Here is a 24,891-nt window from a genome sequence, read left to right as displayed (position 1 = left end):
TAAAATAGAAGACACATAACCTTTTAGTTATAATCAAGGACATTTCTAAATTTTAAATGAGCAAAGTGTCAAAAGAGAAATGAGGAATAAAATCTAGCAGGAGAAATGGCAACACTGTTAGCATTTTTGAGGAATTTGGAAAATTATTCTGAGTGTAATGAAAGTGTTTTAGGCAAATGAAGTAATCAGTTGTTTTCAGGAACCACAATCCCTAAATTAAGTGTGATGACTACTAGTACTAATTGATGATTAATGGTTGACTGCTTTCTACCTTCTAAGTGCTAAGTAATATGATTGACTGATATTTGCTTGTGAAATACAGAATAACAATAATATACAAGTAATATGTGAGTGACAAAGTTACATGCATCTGAAGATCCTATTGAAACATAAAATAAGTAACAAAAACAGTTATAATAATCCATACCTTTTCTGTGTCAATGCCTTTCGACATGGACCATGTTGAGACAATATAATCCATAACTCGTTCACTAAGGCCTTTGGGGACCTGATAGAGTTTCAGAAAGTCCCGTACATTATTTAGCATCTCATGGTATCGGTTGGTGTTGGCATACATTTGCTGGAAAATTGTGGTAACATTTCCAAAAATAGTTGCATAAAGAAGAGCTGAAAGAGAAGAAATGATGAAAATAAAACAAATATCCCAAGTGAAAATAAATGATATGAATACTGGCCAGATCAATAAATTATCTGACAAAGATATCTTAGTAAACTTTTCAGGATTATGCATGATAACTCCCTGAGAAGAGTGCCTACAATTTGGTGTTCAGTCAGTAAATCTTATCTTTAGTATGATAAACATGATTTTATGAGTGACCACCAGCTAGTCAATTTGGTAAAACATGATGGTGATTGATAGATTTCATGAAGAATTAGATGATCCAAGTTTATGATTTGCCTCTTAGCCTTATCACTAAAATTATCCTCCAGCCCTGTCTTCCTGAATGAAGCTTAATCAGTTTAAAATTTTGAGGACTTGATGATTCAGTTTAAAAATATATGCTCAATTCTCATTGCATGCTTCTTCCAGCTTTTGGAATATTTCCCTGCTTATCAATATTTTTGACAGAATATCAAAAATATAGGATGAGAAGGCAAATCAAGGTATTTCATTTCTAGAAGATTCTAGGAAGAAACAGAATTGGAATTAACAGCTAAAATAAAACTTTGGGAGTGCCTATAATTTCTACTTATTAAATTTATGTCAGTAATCCAGTACTGTAAGGATTTTTTTTTTACTTCATTATTTTAAGAATAACTTGTAGCCTGCAAACCACTGTTATTTATCTACAGTAGCTAAAGAAAAGTATAAGGTGTTCTAATGCCCATAATTGCTACTTCCTCCATCAACCAATAATGTACCAACTCCTCTTTCTCCAGATCTATCAGGTTACTAATGTTGACCTGATCTTGAAAAAACTTTTAAAAGCAGTTGAGTTCAGAGCCAAATAAATACATCTTCAATCACACACCACTCCTAACCTATCTGTCCCTTTAGTTTTATCCCTTAACAGCCCTCTTTTGAAAAGAAGGCACTATTTTATTCCCTTTAATATTCAGTAAACACTATGTTTAATAACCACACTCATTGCAAAAGCATTTCACAAATAAGTAGAATATCAGATGATGATCACTTCCATTCCTGTTCCTGTAAGCATTTGAAAAAATAATTCCTCTGAACAAAACGTATGAACTGTTTCATTTCACAGTTTCATCAATCAAATTCCATTTGATGGAAAGAGTATTATATCAAATCAGCGAACCAACTTAAGACCCTCAATCTATTCTCAGAAAATCACTTGTTTTCTTTAAGAACAGTGGCTCTTTGAGCATAACAAATTAAAATTTCACAATAGGAAGCTATGATTTTACAAGCAGTTACTCGGGTTCTTTTTTAAAATCACTTTTTAGGTTTTTTTGTTGTTGTTTTTATGGGGGGTTTTGCTATTATTTTGGGATGTTGGTGTCAGCACAGAACAATTTTTAAGATAGACAATATTTTGTTAAAACTAAGTAGGAAGAATATAATGCTGACACTTCTCAACAAGATCTTTAAATCGTTGAATATTTATATTTAAAAACAACAAAAAAGTAGAGGTAATCACAGACTTAAAACTCTATTCCTTATTGTTGGTATTAAGAAAGACAAGCACAGAAATAATGTGAACAAACTAACGGTAGAAGAATCATATAACAAACATGGAATTATGAATTTCCAAGAAAGTGACATGAAGAAAATTTGTTTTTTAAATAATGAGCTTTTTACAGGTTAATTAAATAATGCTACAATCATGCTTTTGAATAGCCTCCAGCTATTTTAAGATGTCAATGAATATTACAGAACTATTATTTTGACATGTTCAACTTGTTTGGCTTCCTAAGATGCTTGTAATATGCTCTATTTGCCAAAGTGTCTTACTACTGCCTTTTAGTTAAACAAATTACCACACTTTTCATCTTTTGGGGTACATTAAATATGCACACATTCTAGTCATACGAATAGCTTAAGCACTGAAATATGAATAAAACTGTCAAGGTATTTACAGTTTTCAGCATTAATAAATGAAGGATATAATCAACATCCCATTAAGCTGGGTATATTACAAAGATATCTTCTGCCTCCAGCTTTCATGTGAGTGTGGTGTCCTATACTGAGTAAGATTAATCAAGGTCATAATTTAGTAAGACATTCAACTATATACATATAATTATGTGCATGCATATATGTATATATATGTAATTTACTTGTATAAATACATATGTATATTTGTACATACATACATATTTGTAATACAATATATGCATAATTATATATACATATATAATACATACATTATTATGTATAAAATTTACTTTGAAATGTTATAAGAAGGAAATAGCAACCCACCCCAATACTCTTGCCTAGAGAATCCCATGGACAGAATTGGAGGGCTACAGTCCACGGGGTCACAAAGAGTCGGACATGACTTAGTGACTGAACAACAAAAACAAATAGACATTATATTTAACTAGTATTTTACATGCAGTCATTTTGGGGGTATACAATGTTATATAAGTTTTATCATCTATACAAATCTATGTAATATATGTATATTTTTAAAAAGAGAAATCACTTCTTTAAAAATATTTTCAACATTTAAGACTAGTGCACATTTCATAAAATATGGTGACAGCAAGTATGACATTCCATGGCAAGCAACAATACTGCTTCCCACCACAGTTTCCGTTCATAGGATAAAAGAGTACATCCTTAAGGAAAGTGACCATGGAACATGACACCCAACAATGAAAGAAATCGATCTCAGTAGAAACTAGCTCTATGCTGCTAACTCCCAAAGTAATAACCTCTCTCTTGAACTACAGACAAACAGATATTCTTGAATGTCTAATGCCATTCAAATCTAACATGTTCAAAAGAGAACTCATTTAACACTACCTTCTCTTCAACAACCAAGTGCATTTTTCATCTCATTAAATTGCAAAGCCACACCTATTTCCTCAGAATAAAGCTACAGAGTCTTTCTTCAATTCACTCCTTGATTCATCTAATCTACTCCATTATCAATTCTTATTGGCTCTACCTTCAAAATAGAGCCTCAATTCAATTTCTTCTCACCACCTCTACCAGCCTTCTTGTCTCCTTTAAGAGTACATGCTTTCCCACTGACTAGCTATGTGTCTTTGGACCAGTTACTAGAGTTTTTGAGTATTCTATTTCCTCTCTTTCAACTTTACAGTTACTCTAGACTCCTTACAAAGGAGTTGTGCTAAATAAGATAACTCATATAAAATAGTTTTAAAAGAGTCCAATACGGAGTAAGCACCCATGAAATGTTATGTATATATCAGCATCAGCATCATGGAAATAGCTTCCAAACAACTGACTTTCACTCAGCAAAAAAAAACATCCCCTTCCTTCAGCATCAGTCTCCACCCCCTATTATGTCTGTTCCTAAACTTCTTCATCACTACTTTAATTTATATGACATAAGAAATGCAAAATCCATAAATACTAGCCTGGGCCTTGTTCTTTTTTGCTCACTGTTGTATTTCCAGAACAAAGATCAGTTCCTGGAACATTATAGGTATTTAAATATTTTTCTTTCAGTAAACTGACACACCAAAAACCTAGGAAACATTTTTTTCAGAAACATTCTTTTTTTCAAATCAAAGTTTCACTACTGGTGACAAAAAACACAGAAGTACACATTATTAATGCACGTGAGAGAACAAAGTGTTGAGAAACCAAGGTGATACATGTCCTGGCCATATTAAGATAGCAAATGAATTGGGAAGTCCTATTGTCATTCATCAAACACGAATGCTCTTGCTTGACCCGGCAAGGTTTGTAGGGGACTATTATATAACTTTATACTTTGAATGGGATGCCATAGAGGTAATTTTCCTATTTTACTTCCTGGTGGCTCAGATGGTAAAGCATTTGCCTACAATGCGGGAGAGCTGGCTTCAATCCCTGGGTCAGGAAGGTCTCCGAGAAGGAAATGGCAACCCACTCCAGTATTCTTGTCTCCCTCTGCCCCCCGCAAAAAACAAGGGGGGATCAAAGAAATATATTTTAGAACTTCCCTGGTGGCTCAGATGGTAAAGCGTCTGCCTACAATCCGGGAGACCCAGGTTCTATCCCTGGGTCAGGAAGATCCCCTGGAGAAGGAAAAAGCAAACCACTCCAGTACTCTTACATGGAAAATCCCATGGATGGAGGAGCCTGGTGGGCTACAGTCCATGGCGTCACAAAGAGTCGGACACAACAGCGATTTCACTTTCATTTTCACTTTCTTTTAATGGGATGCCATAGAGGTAATTTTCCTACTTTACTACTAATAATTTGATTGACCAGTTAAAATTTGTTAAGCCTCTTTTTATATGCTCTCCTGTAGCCTTTTAAGCTTGATACAATTTAAGACAAGCCCAGTTTTACTAGCTTATCATATTTAAGTGCTTCCCTCGTGGCTCAGCTGGTAAAGAATCCACCTCCAAAATGGAAGACCTGGGACCAGTCCCTCGATTGGGAAGATCCTCTGCAGTAGGGAAAGGCTACCCACTCCAGTATTCTGGCCTGGAGAATTCCATGGACTGTATAGTCCTTGGGATCACAAAGAGTTGGACGCGACTAAGTGACTTTCACTTTCACATCATATTTAAAGACTTGGTAATTCTGACATCAGTTCAGTTCGGTTCAGTCACTCACTCGTGTCCGACTCTTTGCGACCCCATGAATTGCAGCACGCCAGGCCTCCCTGTCCATCACCAACTCCCGGAGTTCACTCAGATTCACGTTCATCGAGTCCGTGATGCCATTCAGCCATCTCATCCTCTGTCGTCCCCTTCTCCTCCTGCCCTCAATCCCTCCCAGCATCAAAGTCTTTTCCAATGAGTCAACTCTTTGCATGAGGTGGCCAAAGTACTGGAGTTTCAGCTTCAGCATCATTCCTTCCAAAGAAATCCCAGGGCTGATCTCCTTCAGAATGGACTGGTTGGATCTCCTTGCAGTCCAAGGGACTCTCAAGAGTCTTCTCCAATACCACAGTTCAAAAGCATCAATTCTTCCGTGCTCAGCTTTCTTCACAGTCCAACTCTCACATCCATATATGACCACTGGAAAAACCATAGCCTTGACTAGACGGACCTTTGTTGGCAAAGAAATGTCTCTGCTTTTGAATATGCTATCTAGGCTGGTCATAACTTTTCTTCCAAGGAGTAAGCGTCTTTTACTTTCATGGCTGCAGTCACCATCTGCAGCGATTTTGGAGCACAAAAAATAAAGTCTGACACTGTTTCCACTGTTTCCCCATCTATTTGCCATGAAGTAATGGGACCAGATGCCATGATCTTCGTTTTCTGAATGTTGAGCTTTAAGCCAATTTTCTCATTCTCCTCCCTCACTTTCATCAAGAGGCTCTTTAGTTCCTCTTCACTTTTTGCTATAAGGATGGTGTCATCTGCATATCTGAGGTTATTGATATTTCTCCCAGCAATCTTGATTCCAGCTTGTGCTTCTTCCAGCCCAGTGTTTCTCATGATGTACTCTGCATATAAGTCAAATAAGCAGGGTGACAGTATACAGCCTTGACATACTCCTTTTCCTATTTGGAACCAGTCTGTTGTTCCATGTCCAGTTCTAACTGTTGCTTCTTGACCTGCATATAGGTTTCTCAAGAAGCAGGTCAGGTGGTCTGGTATTCCCATCTCTTTCAGAATTTTCCACAGTTTATTGTGACATATACTGTAAATATCATACCTAAAAGCCCTATAGTTTTCTTATTCACTGTAAGGGGATTATTTTAAAGAAAATTATATTAGATTAAAGATGGCTATAATTGTCTGACACTCTTCCCATAGATAGCCATAGTCTTTTTTCCTTTCCCTTGAATCTAGGCATACTCTATTAACTATTTTACTAATGGATTATGGTAACTATAATCACATGCCAATATCTGGGCCCATGCCTTATGAAACTAGAAATTTCTAATTCCTCACCACTAAAATGCCTGCTAAAATAACTAGAATATAGTTTCTGTGTTGTGAAGGAGCCTGAATATTCCTCTGGAAAGGTCCACATGGAGAGAAATCAAGGTCCCTGGCTAAGAGTCTTGGCTTAGCTCCCAGCTAAACAATGGCCTTAGGCTGAACAATTTTAACTATGGATATAAGAAGACATTTCTGATAACACTTAAGGCAGGGTGGATAGTTCAACCATCACTTCCCCTTCTATTTATACTGATATTTAATAATGATAGTTAAGATGGGAAGGAAAATGTCCTATCAATCTATGATTCCGTATGCAGCACATAGCTTGACAACATCAGCTTACTAGCCATGTATGTGGCTGAGCCAACTAAGAAGTGAATTTTTCAGACCCACTCAGGCAAACCCAGCAATAACATATGTGCCAGAAATAAGCCATGCCTTCCTAGCCCTGCACAAATTATAGATTCGTGAGTGAAATAAATGGCTGTTCTTGTCTTAAGCCACTAATTTTGATTAGTTATGTAACTCTAATGTTCTAATAAACAGTTTTATGAATAGTTGATTCTCAACTGATTAGTAAACCTGAGAGAGGAGAGTAGTGAGTGCCTTATGATACACATCAGAGTCTAATAGCATATTTAGGAAAAATAAATTTTCCTATCTTGGTATGTACATCATTTTGCAATAAGACTTTATTGCTTTTCCCACCAAAAGGTGGAATATGCTTCCTTTCATATGGGCTGGTTTATGACTTCCAATAGAATATGGCGGTGATGATATTATGCAATTTCCAGAGCCAGACATTAAAGGGACTTGCATATTTTAGAATGTTGTCTTAAGATCATGATTCCTGAAGAAACCTAGAATGTACTAGCAGACCGCAAGAAAGCAAGAATGGCAAGTTATTCAGTGGTCTCAGCTGAAGTCTTAATGGGTACACTGTTTGAACCAATTATTCCATTTCTTGGAAGTTACACCATGACATTATAAAATAAGTGCACAAAAATGATAACTGAAGTGTTCTTTATAATATGCAGAAAGAGTAAAATATTCAACAATAAAGATTGGGTAATACAAAGGATGGCAAAACAACACAATTTAAAACTAGGTGACCATTAAGATGATGAAGGGGATCTCTTAGGAGAAATCTGAAAAGATTAACAGCATACTTTTAATTATAAAAGCCACATTTATTAATTCATACATATATTTGGCAAATATGATTTATAATGATTTTGATGTTCTTTACACTTCAGCATTATGCAATATTTGCATTAAACAAAAAGAAATACCAAATTTTTTTTTAAAAAGAATAATTTATTTGTATTCCTTAGAAAGGTAGAAGCTATAAATCTCTTTAGAGAACATTTAGGTCAATCCCCAGGTGACACATACAGAAAAGATCATCAGGAAACCTGAGATGAGCAACAGCACCATTGATCTCAGGTCTGTTGTTGTCTCCAATCTCTGTGTGACCCCTTTATAAAATTAATTACCAAGAGTTTTCATTCTGCCTTCAGAATGTTTCAGACTGATAGCCTCCTTTCAATTAAGAGCCTAAAATCTGTTCTTTCAACCTATGGATAGGTTACCACTGCAGCTTCCTTGCTGTTCAGTCTCCAGTCTCTGCTGGAATACAGCTGGCACACGGCTATTTGGCAAAATTTCCTAAAATACTAAAATGTTGTGATCTTATTTTCTCCATAAAAAATACTTCGTGTATACACACAGCCTTTAAGGTAAGGGCACTCTGAAAGAATCTATGGGATCTATTCAATGGGGGAAAGTTTCTACCTACCAGACTCAGTACTTTGTATCGATATTTCTTCCATAAGCTAATTTATCATTTCCCTATCTGCACTCATTTCCCTGCACACAACAACAGCAATCTCTCCAACTGCCTGTATGGTATATGAATAATCTTAACGCCTAACAAAATTTCATGTAATGCATAGCAAACAATTCATAAAAGGGTAGGCAATATAATCCTTAAATAAATTTATACTCTCAGCTCTTTAATGTAGAGCCAGTAGTATCAATTTCCTTCATAATCCCTAAGAATAACTAGACGGTAATGACAACCCTATATGCAGGGCAGCGAAAGAGGAACATATGTAAAGAACAGACTTTTGGACTATGTGGGAGAAGGCAAGGATGGGACAATATGAGAGAACAGCATTGAAACATGTATATTACCATACGTAAAATAGATGACCAGTGCAAGTTCAATGAATGAAGCAGGGCATCCAAAGTCAGCACTCTGGGACAAACTAGAGGGGTGGAGTGGGGAGAGAGGTGGGACGGGGGTTCAGAATGGGGGACACATGTGTACCTGTAGCTGATTCATGGTGATGTATTGCAAAAACCATCACAATATTGTAAAGTAATTATCCTCCAATTAAAATATTTTTAAGTGGGTTACTGATAGAAGTAGTCAACTAATATAAAAATATTAACAGTTAGCCTACACTCTGTACCTTATGGTGAAATGGTAAAACTAGTTTGTGTCTCTATGCAAGACATTAAATTGTATCAGTCAGTTCAGTTGCTCAGTCGTGTCTTACTCTTTGCGACCCCATGGACTGCAGCACTCCAGGCTTCCCTGTCCATCACCAACTCCCCGGGCTTACTCAAACTCATATCCATTGAGCTGGTGGTGCCATCCAACCATCTCATCCTTTGTTATCCCCTGCTCCTCCTGTCTTCAATCTTTCCAAGCATCAGGGTATTTTCAAATGAGTCAGTTCTTTGCATCAAGTGGCCAAAGTACTGGAGTTTCAGCTTCAAAATCAGTCCTTCCAATGAATATTCAGGACTGATTTCCTTTAGGAATGACTGGTTGGATCTCCTTGCAGTCCAAGGGACTCTCAAGAGTCTTCCCCAACCATAATTCAAAAGCATCAATTCTTCAGCACTCAGCTTTCTTTATAGTCCAACTCTTACATCCATACATGACTACTGGAAAAACCATAGCTTTAACTAGATGGACCTTTGTTGGCAAAGTAATGTCTCTGATTTTTAATATGCTGTCTAGGTTGGTCATAACTTTCCTTCCAAGGAGCAAGCGTCTTTTAATGTCATGGCTTCAGTCACATCTGCAGTGATTTTGGAGCCCAAGAAGATAAAGCCTGTCACTGTTTCTATTGTCTCCCCATCTATTTGCCATGATCTGTTGAGACCCAATGCCATGATCTTAGTTTTCTGAATGTTGAGTTTTAAGCCAACTTTTTCACTCTCCTCTTTCACTTTCATTAAGACTTTCTGGCATAAGGGTGGTATCATCTACATATCTGAGGTTATTGATATTTCTCCCGGAAATCTTGATTCCGGCTTGTGCTTCATCCAGCCCAGCATTTCTCATGATGTACTCTGCATAGAAGTTAAATAAGCAGGGTGACAATATACAGCCTTGACGTACCTTTTTTCCAATTTGGAACCAGTCTGTTGTTCCATGTACAGTTCTAACTGTTGCTTCTTGACCTACATACATATTTCTCAGAAGGCAGGTCAGGTGACCTGGTATTCCCATCTTTTGAAGAATTTTCCACGGTTTTTTTTTTTTTTTTTTTTTTTTTTTTTGTGAACCACAAAGTCAAAGGCTTTGGTGTAGTCAATAAAGCAGTAGTTAGATATTTTCTGGAACTCTCTTGCTTTATCAATGATCCGGCGGATGTTGGCAACTTGATCTCTGGTTCTGCCTTTTCTAAATCCAGCTTGAACATCTGGAAGTTCATGGTTCACTTACTGTTAAAGCCTGCCTTGAAGAATTTTGAGCATTCCTTTGCTAGTGTGTGAGATGAGTGCAATTGTTCAGTAGTTTGAACAGTCTGTCCAATTTTAAATTCATTTAAATTGTATGCCCACTGTCAAAACTTCTAAAAAGGTGTTTTAGCTATTTTATAATTATATTTATGTCTTTTTGGTATTAGCCAGTAATTAGATTATACATTAACATGTCAAGTACACATTTATTAAGTGCTTACTATGTGTAAATGCAATACTAAGTGCTATGGAAGATAAAGAGATGCACAGTTTCATATATATAATTTTATTTTTTGACTAGTACTTAAAGCTATTTAGTTGTAAAAGTCTATGCTCAAGAATGATTATTAATTTTCTCTTATTTCTTAAAAATCTTCCAAACAATGTATCAGAAATCTGACAAAATATCAACAATAAGAGGCCTGATCATTTAATAATAATACAGTTGGCAAAACGTCCTGAAGGGTCAATCAGGTCAAAACTGAACAGGTAACTTACTTTCCTACTGAAACTATTCTACATTAAAATCGTAGGTCTGCCTCATCATCACTGACTTAACATTGCCCTTAACAACTTTCATTATTCTTTTCCTTTTAAGTAATGTTTATTTCCTTCACATTTAGGACACATTGATTCTTATCTTCTCCCTTATCTTAACTGTCTACAGAATTAATCAATCAAACCAACACTTTCTTGAGAGTGAAAGAGGGCAATCTTATTAGTTATGCTGGGACAACAAGGGTAAGGAGAGGTATCCCAGGTAAACCAGACACACCATGGGTGACTCCATGTTTATTCCAATTCCTTTCTCTATGGCCCCTTCTCTTACTACAAGAGACAAGGTCTGTGGGCTTGTAATGATCACTTGTATCACAGCTCACTCTAAGAACTTCTGTTCATTCATGGGATCTCAACTAACATCTGAACTCATATGTCTTCCCTGATTACATGCTGTATCATCCCATGACATTAAGAGGCTACACAATCACCTTATTTGGATAACTGTATCTATCAAACTGCCTGATGCAATGCCTAAAAGGAATCATGTCATTTCCTCCTAGCTGGGAATACTACTCTTCCCCAAACTGCTCTTTACATTCCCTGGAATGGGCATGAAGCATAAAACCAAGGCTCTAGAAGCTAAAACCACTATGCTGCTTTTTTTTGCTGAGACTGTATACAGACTAATATAACTGACCATGGAAGTTTAAAATGAACAATGAAAATTTTTTAATATGAGTGATACGAAAACAATATTTTCTAGAGAAGGAATGATGACTTGTTCACGGTATAAGGAATTAGATTTGACATGCAGTCCAAAATTTGCAAAATTTATTCTTTGGAACACTATAATTCCCTGTGATGGTGACAGATGTTTGTCTTTAAAAAAAAGTTTCTGGATCAAATAAGTTTTATATTAGTTCTCCCTCTTAGAATCCCAATTCACATTAGCATATCACAATGCATATTAGCATATCAAAAGAGTCAAGAAGCCTTGCAGTAAAGACACCCTTCTTCATACTAGTTTGTTCTTAGAACCCTTTTTCTTCATTAAAAACCTTGTAACATTTTGCAGATCTCCATGCAAACCATTTCACAATCATTGCAGTAGACAGGAAGAAGCAGATGCAGGCATTGGAGCACAGGAGAAACTGTTGCCACAATCCCAGGATGCTCATGCATGTGAGCAACTGAGGGACCCATTTTAGCAAATCTAAAAACTGGTGTGCTACATCAACCCATGTCACAGATTGATGGAGAGAAGGAACTAGTTATGAAAGGTAACACCAATCTGTAGGAAAAGCAAGAGTAAAAGTGCCAGGTGATGAAGTCAAACTCAAATTTGGTCAAAAAATAACCTAGGCAAGTGGCAGAGAGCAAGGTAAAGAACAGTATATGTGAGCTGACGAGGCTCCTTACTTTCTCTAGCCAAGGCTTGTTGAAGTTTTAGGCATAGACTTCCTGCAGTCCTCTGACACTATGCTATGTGAGTCTCTAAAGTGGCATTCCTTAATTGACTCTTGAATCAATGTTTGATGAATAATGGATAAAAGGCAAATTGAAAAAAGGCATATTTTTATCATTTCAGACAAGCTTATTAGAGTGGGAAAACGATTACAACAGGCAAACAAGCTACCAGCTTGGATACCATCTCTGTGGAGCTAAAATGATGAGGATCTAAAAGATAAACCAAAAGACATGAAGAAGATTCAGCAATGCAGAGCAACTGAACTTAAGTCAATGGACTCTAACACAGTTATGTTCTTGTAGTCTTGGAGAACTTGAGAAAGGTTGGCTATAACTTGACACTAATCAGTCTGTTTTTCTTTTATGTTGATCTGTATCTTCTAAGTTCTTTTTTTTTTCTCTTGTCAGTTGTATATCTTTAGAATCTCCACATAAGTGTAAATTGATTAGGCATGAGAAAATATATATTCCATGAATTGCACATTTCCCAGGAGAATCTTGTACACTGATTGCAACAACAAATTAACTGATGTTAAGCAAGCACTGTAAGTATGTATTTTATATATGATAGGGTACTTCCCTGACTTATTTTAATGATAATATCCCATCCTATATTTAGACAGGATTGGATCTCTCAGTGAGTAATCATCGAGATTATAATGTGTAAGACAGTCATATCATCATCAAATTAAAAGAACAAATTCATGTAATAATATATAAAAGCATGAAAAAATCCATCAGCTAGAAACTTAAAAAGCAGAATATATTACTCACTTATGATTCCTGGGAACTATCATTCCTAGAAACTTTGAGCATTCTATCTACAGAAACTTTGTAACCTCTGTCTTTTCATTAGGAGCTGGCTAAAGAGTAACCCACTCCAGTGTTCTTGCCTGGAGAATCCCAGGGACAGGGGAGCCTGGTGGGCTGCCATCTATGGGGTCACACAGAGTCGGACATGACTGAAGTGACTTAGCAGCAGCAAAGAGTAACAGTTAACTGCTTATAATGAATGCAGTCAACACAAACCTGTTATGTCTATAAAAATGGCATTGATTTAAAATATTTCAAAGGTTTTAATTCTTGATAATATAAAATTATCTTCATCTTTCTAATTTTCAAGATGGTGTAGCCCGTGAAACACTGTGTATCCAAAAAACAGCATGATACATTACTAAACTTCTTCATTTCTTCTTTCATTTTTTTCTAATAACACTAGGTATGAAATGTTCACTTTTTCAATAAATCATTACTGTCAAAGTCTGACATGTATGGAATAAAGCCATACCAAGTTCATTTTACTGGGCACATCACTGTGGCAGAAATGTCAACTATAATAAACATGTGATGAAAAAGATCTTCAGGGCTCCCATCAGGTGGTACCTAACCTGACAGTGGGTTACAACGGAACACTTCTGGAAAGGTCGGTGAATGAGGCTGATGGCTGCCATTAGCATTCTGAAGAAGAAAGACGCTACCTAAGAGTCTCTGGCTGTCACAGTTCACATGTGCCCTCACAATCCCATTTAATCCTTCTAACAAACATGGGCCTGGGCATTACTCCCCCCATCTACAGATAAGAAATCTGCCTCTTCTCCCCACCCATACTACCACTGTTGTGGTTAAGCACTCATCACCTCTCAGTCTCCGGACTGACAGCCTTGCCAAAGATCATGTTCCAGTTGTAATAATTGGATAATATTAAGGTTTTCTGGGGAGAAAAGCTTTTCAGAGGGCAGACACACTGAAACCACAATCACAGAAAACTAGCCAATCTGATCACATGGACCACAGCCTTGTCTAACTCAATGAAACTAAGCCATGCCTGTGGGGCTGCCCAAGATGGGAGGGTCAGGGTGCAGAGGTCTGACAGAATGTGGTCCACTGGAGAAGGGAATGGCAAACCACTTCAGTATTCTTCCCTTGAGAACCCCCTGAACAGTATGAAAAGGCAAAATGATAGGATACTGAAAGAGGAACTCCCCGGGTGGGCAGGTGCCCAATATGCTACTGGAGATCAGTGGAGAAATAACTCCAGAAAGAATGAAGGGATGGAGTACAAGCAAAAACAATACCAAGTTGTGGATGTGACTGGTGATAGAAGCAAGATCTGATGCTGTAAACAGCAATACTGCGTAGGAACCTGGAATGTCAGGTCCATGAATCAAGGCAAATTGGAAGTGGTCAAACAGGAGATGGCAAGAGTGAATGTTGACATTCTAGGAATCAGTGATTTAAAATAGACTGGAATGTGTGAATTTAACTCAGATGACCATTATATCTACTACTATGGGCAGGAATCCCTTAGAAGAAATGGAGTAGACATCATGGTCAACAAAAGAGTCCAAAATGCAGTACTTGGATGCAATCTCAAAAACGACAGAATGATCTCTGTTCATTTCCAAGGAAAACCATTCAATATCATGTAATCCAAGGCTATGCTCCAACCAGTAACACTGAAGAAGCTGAGGTTGAACAGTTCTATGAAGACCTGCAAGACCTTTTAGAACTAACACCCAAAAAGATGTCCTTTTCATTATAGGGGACTGGAATGCAAAAATAGGAAGTCAAGAAACACCTGGAGTAACAGGCAAATTTGGCCTTGGAATATGGAATGAAGCAGGGAAAACACTAATAAGAGTTTTGCCAACATAACACACTGGATATAGCAAATACCCTCTTTCAACAACACAAGAGAAGACTCTACATATGGGCATCACCAGATGGTCAACACCGAAATCAGACTGATTATATTCTTTGCAGCCAAAGATGGAGAAGTTCTATACAGTCAACAAAAACAAGACCAGGAGCTGACTGTGGCTCAGATCATGAACTCATTGCCATTTCAGACTTAAATTGAAGAAAGTGGGGAAAACCACTAGACCATTCAGGTATGACCTAAATCAAATCCCTTATGATTATACAGTGGAAGTGAGAAATAGATTTAAGGCACTAGATCTGATAGACAGAGTGCCTGATGAACTATGGACGGAGGTTCGTGACATTGTACAGGAGACAAGGATCAAGACCATCCCCATGGAAAAGAGACACAAAAAAGCAAAACGGCTGTCTGAGGAGGCCTTACAAATAGCTGTGAAAAGAAGAGAAGTTAAAAGCAAAGGAGAAAAGGAAAGATATAAGCATCTGAATGCAAAGTTCCAAAAAATAGCAATGAGTGATAAGAAAGCCTTCTTAATAGCAATCAATGCAAAGAAATAGAGGAAAACAACAGAATGAGAAAGACTAGAGATCTCTTCAAGAAAATTAGAGATACCAAGGGAATATTTCATGCAAAGATGGGCTCAATAAAGGACAGAAATGATATGGACCTAACGAGAGCAGATGTTAAGAAGAGGTGGCAAGAATATACAGAAGAACTGTACAAAAAAGAGCTTCATGACCAAGATAATCATGATGGTGTGATCACTCACCTAGAGCCAGACATACTGGAATGTGAAGTCAGGTGGGCCTTAGAAAGCATCACTACAAACAAAGCTAGTGGAGGTGATGGAATTCCAGTTGAGCTATTTCAAATCCCAGAATATGATGCTGTGAAAGTGCTGCATTCAATATGCCAGCAAATTTGGAAAACTCAGCAGTGGCCACAGGACTGGAAAAGACCAGTTTTCATTCCAACCCCAAAGAAAGGCAATGCCTAAGAATGCTCAAAGTACCTCACAATTACACTCATCGCACACGCTAGTAAAGTAACGCCCAAAATTCTCCAAGACAGTCTTCAGCAATACGTGAACCATGAACTTCCAGATGTTCAAGCTCGTTTTAGAAAAGGCAGAGGAACAAGGGATCAAATTGCCAACATCTGCTGGATCATCGAAAAAGCAAGAGAGTTCTAGAAAAACATCTATTTCTGCTTTAGTGGCTATGCCAAAGCCTTTGACTGTGTGGATCACAAGAAACTGTGGAAAATTCTGAAAGAGATGGGAATACCACACCACCTGAATGCTTCTTGAGAAACCTATATACAGGTCAGGAAGCAACAGTTAGAACTGGACATGGAACAACAGACTGGTTCCAAATAGGAAAAGGAGTACATCAAGGCTGTATATTGTCACCCTGCTTCTTTAACTTATATGCAGAGTACATCATGAAAAACGCTCGGCTGGAAGAAGCACAAGCTGGAATCAAGATTTCCCAGAGAAATATCAATAACCTCAGATATGCAGATGACACCACCCTTATGGCAGAAAGTCTTGATGAAAGTGAAAGAGGAGGGTGAAAAAGTTGTCTTAAAGCTTAACATTCAGAAAACTAAGATAATGGCATCTGGTCCCATCACTTCATGGGAAATAAATGGGGAAACAGTGGAAACAGTGTCAGACTTTATTTTGGGGGGCTCCAAAATCACTGCATCTGGTGATTGCAGCCATGAAATTAATAGATGCTTACTCCTTGGAAGAAAAGTTATGACCGACTAAGATAACATATTAAAAAGCAGAGATATTACTTTGCCAACAAAGGTCCATCTAGTCAAGGCTATGGTTTTTCCAGTGGTCATGTATAGATGTGAAAGTTGGACTGTGAAGAAAGCTGAGGGCCAAATAATTGATGCTTTTGAACTGTGTTGTTGGAGAAGACTCTTGAGAGTCCCTTGGACTGCAAGGAGGTCCAACCAGTCCATCCTAAAGGAGATCAGTCCTGGGTGTTCATTGGAAGGACTGATGCTGAAACTGAAACTCCACTACTTTGGCCACCTCATGCGAAGAGTTGACTCATTGGAAAAGACTGATGCTTCTTGGGGGCAGGAAGAGAAGGGGATGACAGAGGATGAGATGGCTAGATGGCATCACTGACTTGATGGACATGAGTTTGAGTGAACTCCGGGAGTTGGTGATGGACAGGGAGGCCTGGCATGCTGTGATTCACAGGGTTGCAAAGAGTCAGACACAACTGAGTGACTGAACTGAACTGAGGGGAGAAAAGAATATGAAAATACAGTTGCTTAATAATAATCAATTTTCACTTATAGTTCACAACCACAGGGTGGATGTGGATCACAGAGTTCTCTGTGTTGTTACCAGTCTAAAGGCGTATAACTTGGCTCTTTCTGAATGAAACAAATGCCTTTTTTAATTGTTTAAGTCATTAGGCAAATTTGTATAATTATCTGATAATAAAAACTATACACAAATCAGATATTCCAGCACATATTGTATGCTATATACCCTTGGGCCCTTGATAAAAATGAGTTGTCCAACCAGTTAAATCATAGACTGTATATTTGGGGAGAATGATTGTCTAATGTCCCGATATTTTGAATTTCTTTAACTATTGTCTGGAGGCACTTAAAAAAGTGAACACTAATATTTTCTTTTTTGAGATTTGGAGTAGAAGAAAATGCTACAATTTTTTACCTATTTATCATAAATCCAAAAATCCTACTCAATATTTTCTCCCAGTTAAAGGATCAGGTGGCAGGATATAGAAGTAGCTGGAGATGAGAACAGCCCTTAGACTTTGCAAAGCACATGAGTGACTGTCACCAGTCTGCTTCTGACAGATGCAAAGTGATTTCTCTCTCTGTGGATGTCAGCTGAAAGCTCAGCTCTAAGGGCTGATGCATTTTGAGCTTTCCATTTTTTATTTTAAACCCAGAATTCTAACATAAGAGGGTATTTTAAGGGGCTAATACCTATTAACTCTTAAGCAAACAGGAAACCTGAAACTCCTGAAGCTAATGATGAAAACAGTTTATAATAATATTCTAATTGTTCAGTTCCTAAGTCATGTCTGACTGTTTGAGACACCATGGAATGCAGCACGCCAGGCTTCCCTGTCCTTCACTATCTCCTGGAGCTTGCTCAAATTCATGACCATTGAGTCGGTGATGCCATCCAACCATCTCATCCTCTCTTGCCCTCTTCTCCTTCTGCCTTCAATTTTTTCCAACATCAGGCTCTTTTCCAAGAACTCAGCTCTTTACATTATGTGATCAAAGTATTGGAGCTTCAGCTTCAGCATCAGTTCTCCCAAAGAATATTCAGGGTTGATTTCCTTTAGGATTGACTGGTTTGATCTCCTTGCTGTTCAAGAGACTCTGAAGAGTCTTCTCCAGTGCCACAGTTCAAAAGCATCAATTCTTTGGCACTGATCCTTCTTTATGGTTAAACTCTCAATGTACATGACTCCTGGAAAAAGTAATTAAACTAAATTATAAACATAATTAAACTAAAAATATCCTTCCATAGAAGAAGGAACAGAGTACAGACTGAAGCTTATCTCTGTACTCCATTTCTGAAGACATGAGGTTTTTTTCTGGAGACTCTGCTTGTGTGTTTGTTACCACAGAAGACCTGAACTTCACAAAGTAGCTCATAATAAAAAGTTATAAAAATGTTGTGTATAAATGTGCTTCTTTCATTTTAAATGGCTGGCAAGATTAAGAGCATGGGATTTTTGAATCAGGTGAATATGGGTGCAAGTCCCAAAATTACTTCTATTACTTCCTTTCTACTATATGGCCTAAGAAATTTTTCTAATATGCCTGTAAGTTTTATCAATAGTTTACAATGACAAGCTTCTGCAGTTAGGTTTCAAGTCTCTGACATCAGATTAGCCTGAAATTACACTGAGGAATCACAGTGGGAACTGTTTAATGAGTTAATTAGTACTCACTCTACAAATAGAGCTGCACTCATTAATCTGGGAGATAAACAGCAGATGCTTGCTTTCTGCTCTCTGAAGTATGGTTCTTCTCCCACATCCTTTTATCCATATAACTATTTGATCCAATCAGGACAACTTCGTGAGTAAGAATTAGATCTATCTCCAAGTTCAATAGAAATAAATTACCCATGCAAAGAAGGAAATGGCAATTCACTCCAGGACTATTGCCTGGAAAATCCCATGGACAGAGGAGCCTGGTAGGCTACAGTCCATGGGGTCGCAAAGAGTCAGAAACGACTGAGCAATTTCACTCGATTCACTCGATGCAATATCGAGGAAAATTTAGCTGCCCAGTTTAGAAAGCTCGTAAATGAGTTAGTTACTTAGGTACTCCATGAAATGTAATGATTTCACCTGAAAAAAGCAGAAGTATTTCTCAGTATGGAGTATCATGATTAACTAGAGACTGCTTCTAACTTCAGGACAACTCTGCTGTTAACTCTGCTGCTTCATGTTAAAATAAAAAAACAACTGAAGACAGCCTTGAAACATTCCCTGATGTGACAAAACCAGGCAAACAAGCAAAGCTGAATTTAGCTTATTTTGCAAGCCTAACATTGCTCAGTCGTGTCCGACTCTACGACCCCATGAATTGCAGCATGCCAGGCCTCCCTGTCCATCACCAACTCCCAGAGTTCACCCAAAATCATGTCCATTGAGTCGGTGATGCCATCCAGCCAGCTCATCCTTTGTCGTCCCCTTCTCCTGCCCCCAATCCCTCCCAGCATCAGAGTCTTTTCCAATGAGTCAACTCTTCGCATGAGGTGGCCAAAGTATTGGAGTTTCAGCTTTAGCATCAGTCCTTTCAAAGAACACCCAGGACTGATCTCCTTTAAAATGGACTGAGCGACTGAACTGAACTGAACTGAACTGAACATAGCCTGGGTCATTTCTTGCTTATACCTCTGGAAATCATAAGCTAATCTAAACTGCTTCCCAAAGTTGATAGGAGGTAACCACAAAAAAATTTCCCATCATTTAAGAAAACTCTGGTATTATAACCACACACTGTGAAGAATTAAACAATGACTGCTTTCTTACTTTATAAACTGTTTTATAACCATATACCCCTGAGCCTTCTTCCATGTTTTGGTTTGAGTGTTTCTGGTTTGCAAGCTGTCCTTTTGGTTTATGCAGAATAAATTTTCACTAATTATTATTTGGTAAATTCATTGGTTTTACCTCGGTTATTTTTAAACTTTTGACACTTTATGGCATCAGAATTGGGATCTAAAGAAGACTCTCAATGACTCTGGGGCAGGATCTGATATCCACAGGGCTCACTGAGTTCACAGCCTTCTCAGTGACTCCAGAATTTGAGAGTAAGTCTCTTGGATGTGAGCTCTCTGCTCTCATTTTGTTTTGAATGCTTATATTATATTATACACACCTGTATTTTGTTTCTTGGTAAGTTATCCTAATCTGTTCAAAAAGGGAGAAAATATGTGATTCCCTGTGTTTTAGAACTGCTGTTGTGGTGGGGGCGGGGGGAGAAAACACCCCTCACAGTTAGACATCTTAGAAAATCTAAAGACAAAATTAGGTTCCACCTGGTCTATGGGCAAAGCTCTTCTGCCTTTGGTGAAACAAGTGACCTTTCAGGAACTGTAGTAGCTGTTTTGGAACCTTTATCTTAGGTAAAACCACCTTAAAGAACACCCTTAAAAGAGAGGATTCCAAAACTCTCAGAGCTTCCCTAGTGGCACAGTCATAAAGCACTGGCCCACCAGTGTAGGAAACCTGAAACACATGGGTTCAACCCCAGGGTTCGGAAGATCCCCTGGAGAAGGAACTGGCCACTCACGGTATTCTTGCCCAGAAAATTCCATGGACAGAGCCCAGTGGACTACAGTCCATGGGGTCTCAAAGAGTCAGACACAAATGAGCATGTACATACAAAAGCTTGCAAAAGACAAAATGACTCCAAAATTAGCTCAGTATGCAAATAAAAATCTTCAGTGAAAAATTCTGGCTATCTGAGCAGGTAAAATTAACTTTAGTACATCTGCAAGAAATATAATTTGGATCCAGGTATAATTTGAGTTTTATATCTACAACATGGCTAGAATTTTTATAACAAAAGCTACAGGATTCCTCCTTGCATCTATATGTCTATTTATGTATGTCTATGTCCATGTTTTAGATATGTGATATTATTCTACCTTAGGATGATATTGTCAAAATTAATTTCTAAAAATTAATTTCCCTTTAATTGGCTTAAAGAAAAAATTTTATATAAATTTGGTATTCCTAAAACTCTCAGAAATATAGAAAATAACACAAATTTCTTTCAAGTTCACATGATCTGGGGAAATTTTTCATGAATGAAAGCTAGTTTATGTTTGTTGGCTTAATGAAAGAAGGCATTTCTTCAAATTTGTCCACTAAAAAATAAGATGATAGCTGTTTAATCTCTGATCCAAGCATAATTGTTTAAAAAAGTTACTTATGTAAGTGGAAATTAGACAAAAGTTTATGCTAAATTAAACTAAATAATATATATTCATTGAACATCTAAGTAATTTCAAATAAGAAAAATACTGAAACATTAATTAGTCAGGATAAATTTATCCACCTTGGCCTCTTAATTTTTATAGAGACATAAAGGCTATCTGAGTCTATTAATACATAAGTCTCTTGTCACATTAGAAAATTATACTATAAAAGCATGTCTTTGAAAAATGCTTTTATAATTACATATTTAGAATTTGCTAATCTAATACAGGATGATAATGATTGTTCAAAATTTCCTCCTTCCTTGTTTTCATTGGAAAGCAAAGAAAAGTAAAAAAGAAAAGAAAATGCATTATATAAAAAGTAGGTAAGAAGAAATAGAATGTGTTATTTTGATAAGAAAAGGTATGAAGGACAAGGGTGTGGGGTTTATTTGTTTCTTTGTTTTTATTAAGGCAGAAAAGAAAATTTTTTTCCTAAATTAAAATAATTATTCTAGAATAAGAAAGGAAAAAGAATAAACCTAAATGAATATAGAAAGTGACAGAAGGTTTGTGGAATAGGAATCTTGAGAAATGAAATCTTATGCGTGGTCAAGCTAAAAGTGAAATGAATTTAAATTTAAAAAGAGAAATATAGGACGGGGTGGTATAGGGGTATGCAATTAAAAGACAAAACTAACTCTGTAAAACAAAAGATTCAAAAATGCAGTACTCGGATACAACCTCAAAAATGACAGAATGATCTCTGTTCATTTCCAAGGCAAACCATTCAATATCATAGTAATCCAAGTCTATGCCACAACCAGTAATGCTGAAGAAGCTGAAGTTGAACAGTTCTATGAAGACCTACAAGACCATTTAGAACTAACACCCAAAAAAGATGTCCTTTTCATTATAGGGGACTGGAATGCAAAAATAGGAAGTCAAGAAACACGTGGAGCAACAGGCAAATTTGGCCTTGGAGTATAGAATGAAGCAGGGCAAAGGAAAATAGAGTTAGCCTGAAATTAACTAATAGTTTAGTTAGAGAACACACTAGTCATAGCAAACACCCTCTTTCAAAAACACAAGAGAAGGCTCTACACATGAACATCACCAGATGGCCAACACCAAAATCAGACTGATTATATTCTTTGCAGCCAAAAATGGAGAAGATCTATACAGTCAGCAAAAACAAGACCGGGAGCTGATGGTGGGCTCAGATCATGAACTCCTTATTGCCAAATTCAGACTTAAACTGACAAAGGTAGGGAAAACCACTAGACCATTCAGGTATGACCTAAGTCAAATCCCTTATGATTATACAGTGGAAGTGAGAAATAGATTTAAGGGACTAAATCTGACAGAGTGCCTGATGAACTATGGATGGAGGTTCGTGACATTGTACAAGACACAGGGATCAAGCCGATCCCCAAGAAAAAGAAATGCAAAAAAGCAAAATGGCTGTCTGAGGACACCTTACAAATAGCTTTGAAAAGAAGAGAAGCAAAAAGCAAAGGAGAAAAGGAAAGATATACCCATTTGAATGCAGAGTTCCAAAGAATAGCAAGGAGAGATAAGAAAGCCTTCCCCGGTGATCAGTGCAAAGAAACAGAGGAAAGCAATAGAATGGGAAAGACTAGAGATCTCTTCAAGAAAATTAGAGATACCAAGGGAACATTTCATGCACAGATGGACTCAATAAAGGACAGAAATGGTATGGACCTAAAAGAAGCAGAAGATATTAAGAAGAGGTGGCAAGAATACACAGAAGAACTGTACAAAAAAGATCATCACAACCCAGATATTCATGATAGTGTGATCACTCACCTAGAGCCAGACATCCAGGAATGTGAAGTCAAGTAGGCCTTAGGAAGCACCACTATGAACAAAGCTAGTCCATGGGGTCGCTAACAGTCAGACATGACTGAGCGATTTCAGTTTCAATTTTCACCTTCATACATTGGAAAAGGAAATGGCAACCCACTCCAGTGTTCTTGCCTGGAGAATCCCAGGGACAGGGGAGCCTGGTGGGCTGCCATCTCTGGGGTCTCATAGAGTCGGACAAGACTGAAGCAACTCAGCAGCAGCAGTGGAGGTAATGGAATTTCAGTTGAGCTATTTCAAATCTTAAAAGATGATGCTGTGAAAGTGTTGCACTCAATATGCCAGCAAATCTGGAAAATTCAGCAGTGGCCTCAGGATAAGAAAAGGTTAGTTTTCATTCCAATCCCTAAGAAAGGCAATGCCAAAGAATGTTCAAACTACTGCACAATTGCACTCATCTCACACACTAGCAAAGGAATGCTCAAAACTCTCTAAGCCAGGCTTCAGCAATACGTGCACCGTGAACTTCCAGATGTACAAGATGGTTTTAGAAAAGGTAGAGAAACCAGAGATCAAATTGCCAGCATCTTCTGGATCATCAAAAAAGCAACAGAGTCCCAGAAAAACATCTATTTCTGCTTTATTGACTATGCCAAAGCCTTTGACTATGTGGATCACAATCAACTGTGGACATTTCTGAGAGAGATGGGAATACCAGACCACCTGACCTACCGCTTGAGAAATCTGTATGCAGGTCAGGAACCAACAGTTACAACTGGACATGGAACTACAGACTGGTTCCAAATAGGAAAAGGAGTATATCAAGGCTGTATATTGTCACCCTGCTTATTTAACTTATATGCAGAGTACATTATGAGAAATGCTGGGCTGGAAGAAGCACAAGCTGGAATCAAGATTGCCAGGAAAAATATCATTAACCTAATATGTGCAGATGACACCACCCGTAAGGCAGAAAGTGAAGAAGAATTAAAGAGCCTTTTGATGAAAGTGAAAGAGGAGAGTGAAAAAGTTGGCTTAAAACTCAACATTCAGAAAACGAAGATCAAGGCTTCCGGTCCCATAACTTCATGGGAAATAGATGGAGAAACAGTGGAAACAGTGGCAGACTTTATTTTTGGGGCTCCAAAATCACTGCAGATGGTGATGGACAGGGAGGCCTGGTGTGCTGCAGTCCATGAGGTTACAAAGAGTCGGACACACTGAGCAACTAAACTGAATTGAACTGTGTATAAAATAAATAAGCAATAAAGATATATTGTATAGTATAGGGAAATGTAGCCATTGTTTTTAATAACTTTAATAAAAAGTACAAAAATATTGAATCACTATGTTGTATACCTGAAACTAATATAATATTGTAAATGAGCTATATTCAATTTTTAAAAGTTTTAATATTAAAAGTATACTGGAGTAAAATAAGAATTTTATTTTCTCTGTTAAATCCCAGATATTTTAAATTATTGATCTGCTCTTAATAAGAAATTGTAAACAAAAGCTTTCTTTATATTTAATGTAATCTGCCTAGGAAACAGAAAATTCTGTATCTCATGGAAAAAATTTCCTATGCTTCACCTTGTCTATGTCAGGACTTTGGCTACTTAGGAAAAAATGGTGTTTTCAATATTAAGAGAACTAAGGTTTTTTTCAGAACTATGCAACTTTTTTTTAATTGAAGGATAATTGC

General features: G+C 37.3%; 1 protein-coding gene across 1 annotated transcript in view; it reads right to left on the bottom strand.

Moving 5' to 3' along the window:
- KCNH5 (potassium voltage-gated channel subfamily H member 5) overlaps positions 1-24,891 on the bottom strand; it is a 367,642-nt gene that overhangs the window by 156,409 nt on the left and 186,342 nt on the right. The window contains exon 8 of the mRNA XM_068965445.1: positions 428-627. Within this exon, the coding sequence (XP_068821546.1) occupies positions 428-627 (200 nt within the window). The remainder of the gene's footprint in view (positions 1-427; positions 628-24,891) is intronic.

Source organism: Capricornis sumatraensis, chromosome 2, assembly GCF_032405125.1.
Source record: "Capricornis sumatraensis isolate serow.1 chromosome 2, serow.2, whole genome shotgun sequence".
Classification (NCBI taxonomy): Eukaryota; Metazoa; Chordata; class Mammalia; order Artiodactyla; family Bovidae; genus Capricornis; species Capricornis sumatraensis.
This window is presented reverse-complemented; position numbering and strand designations above follow the sequence as displayed.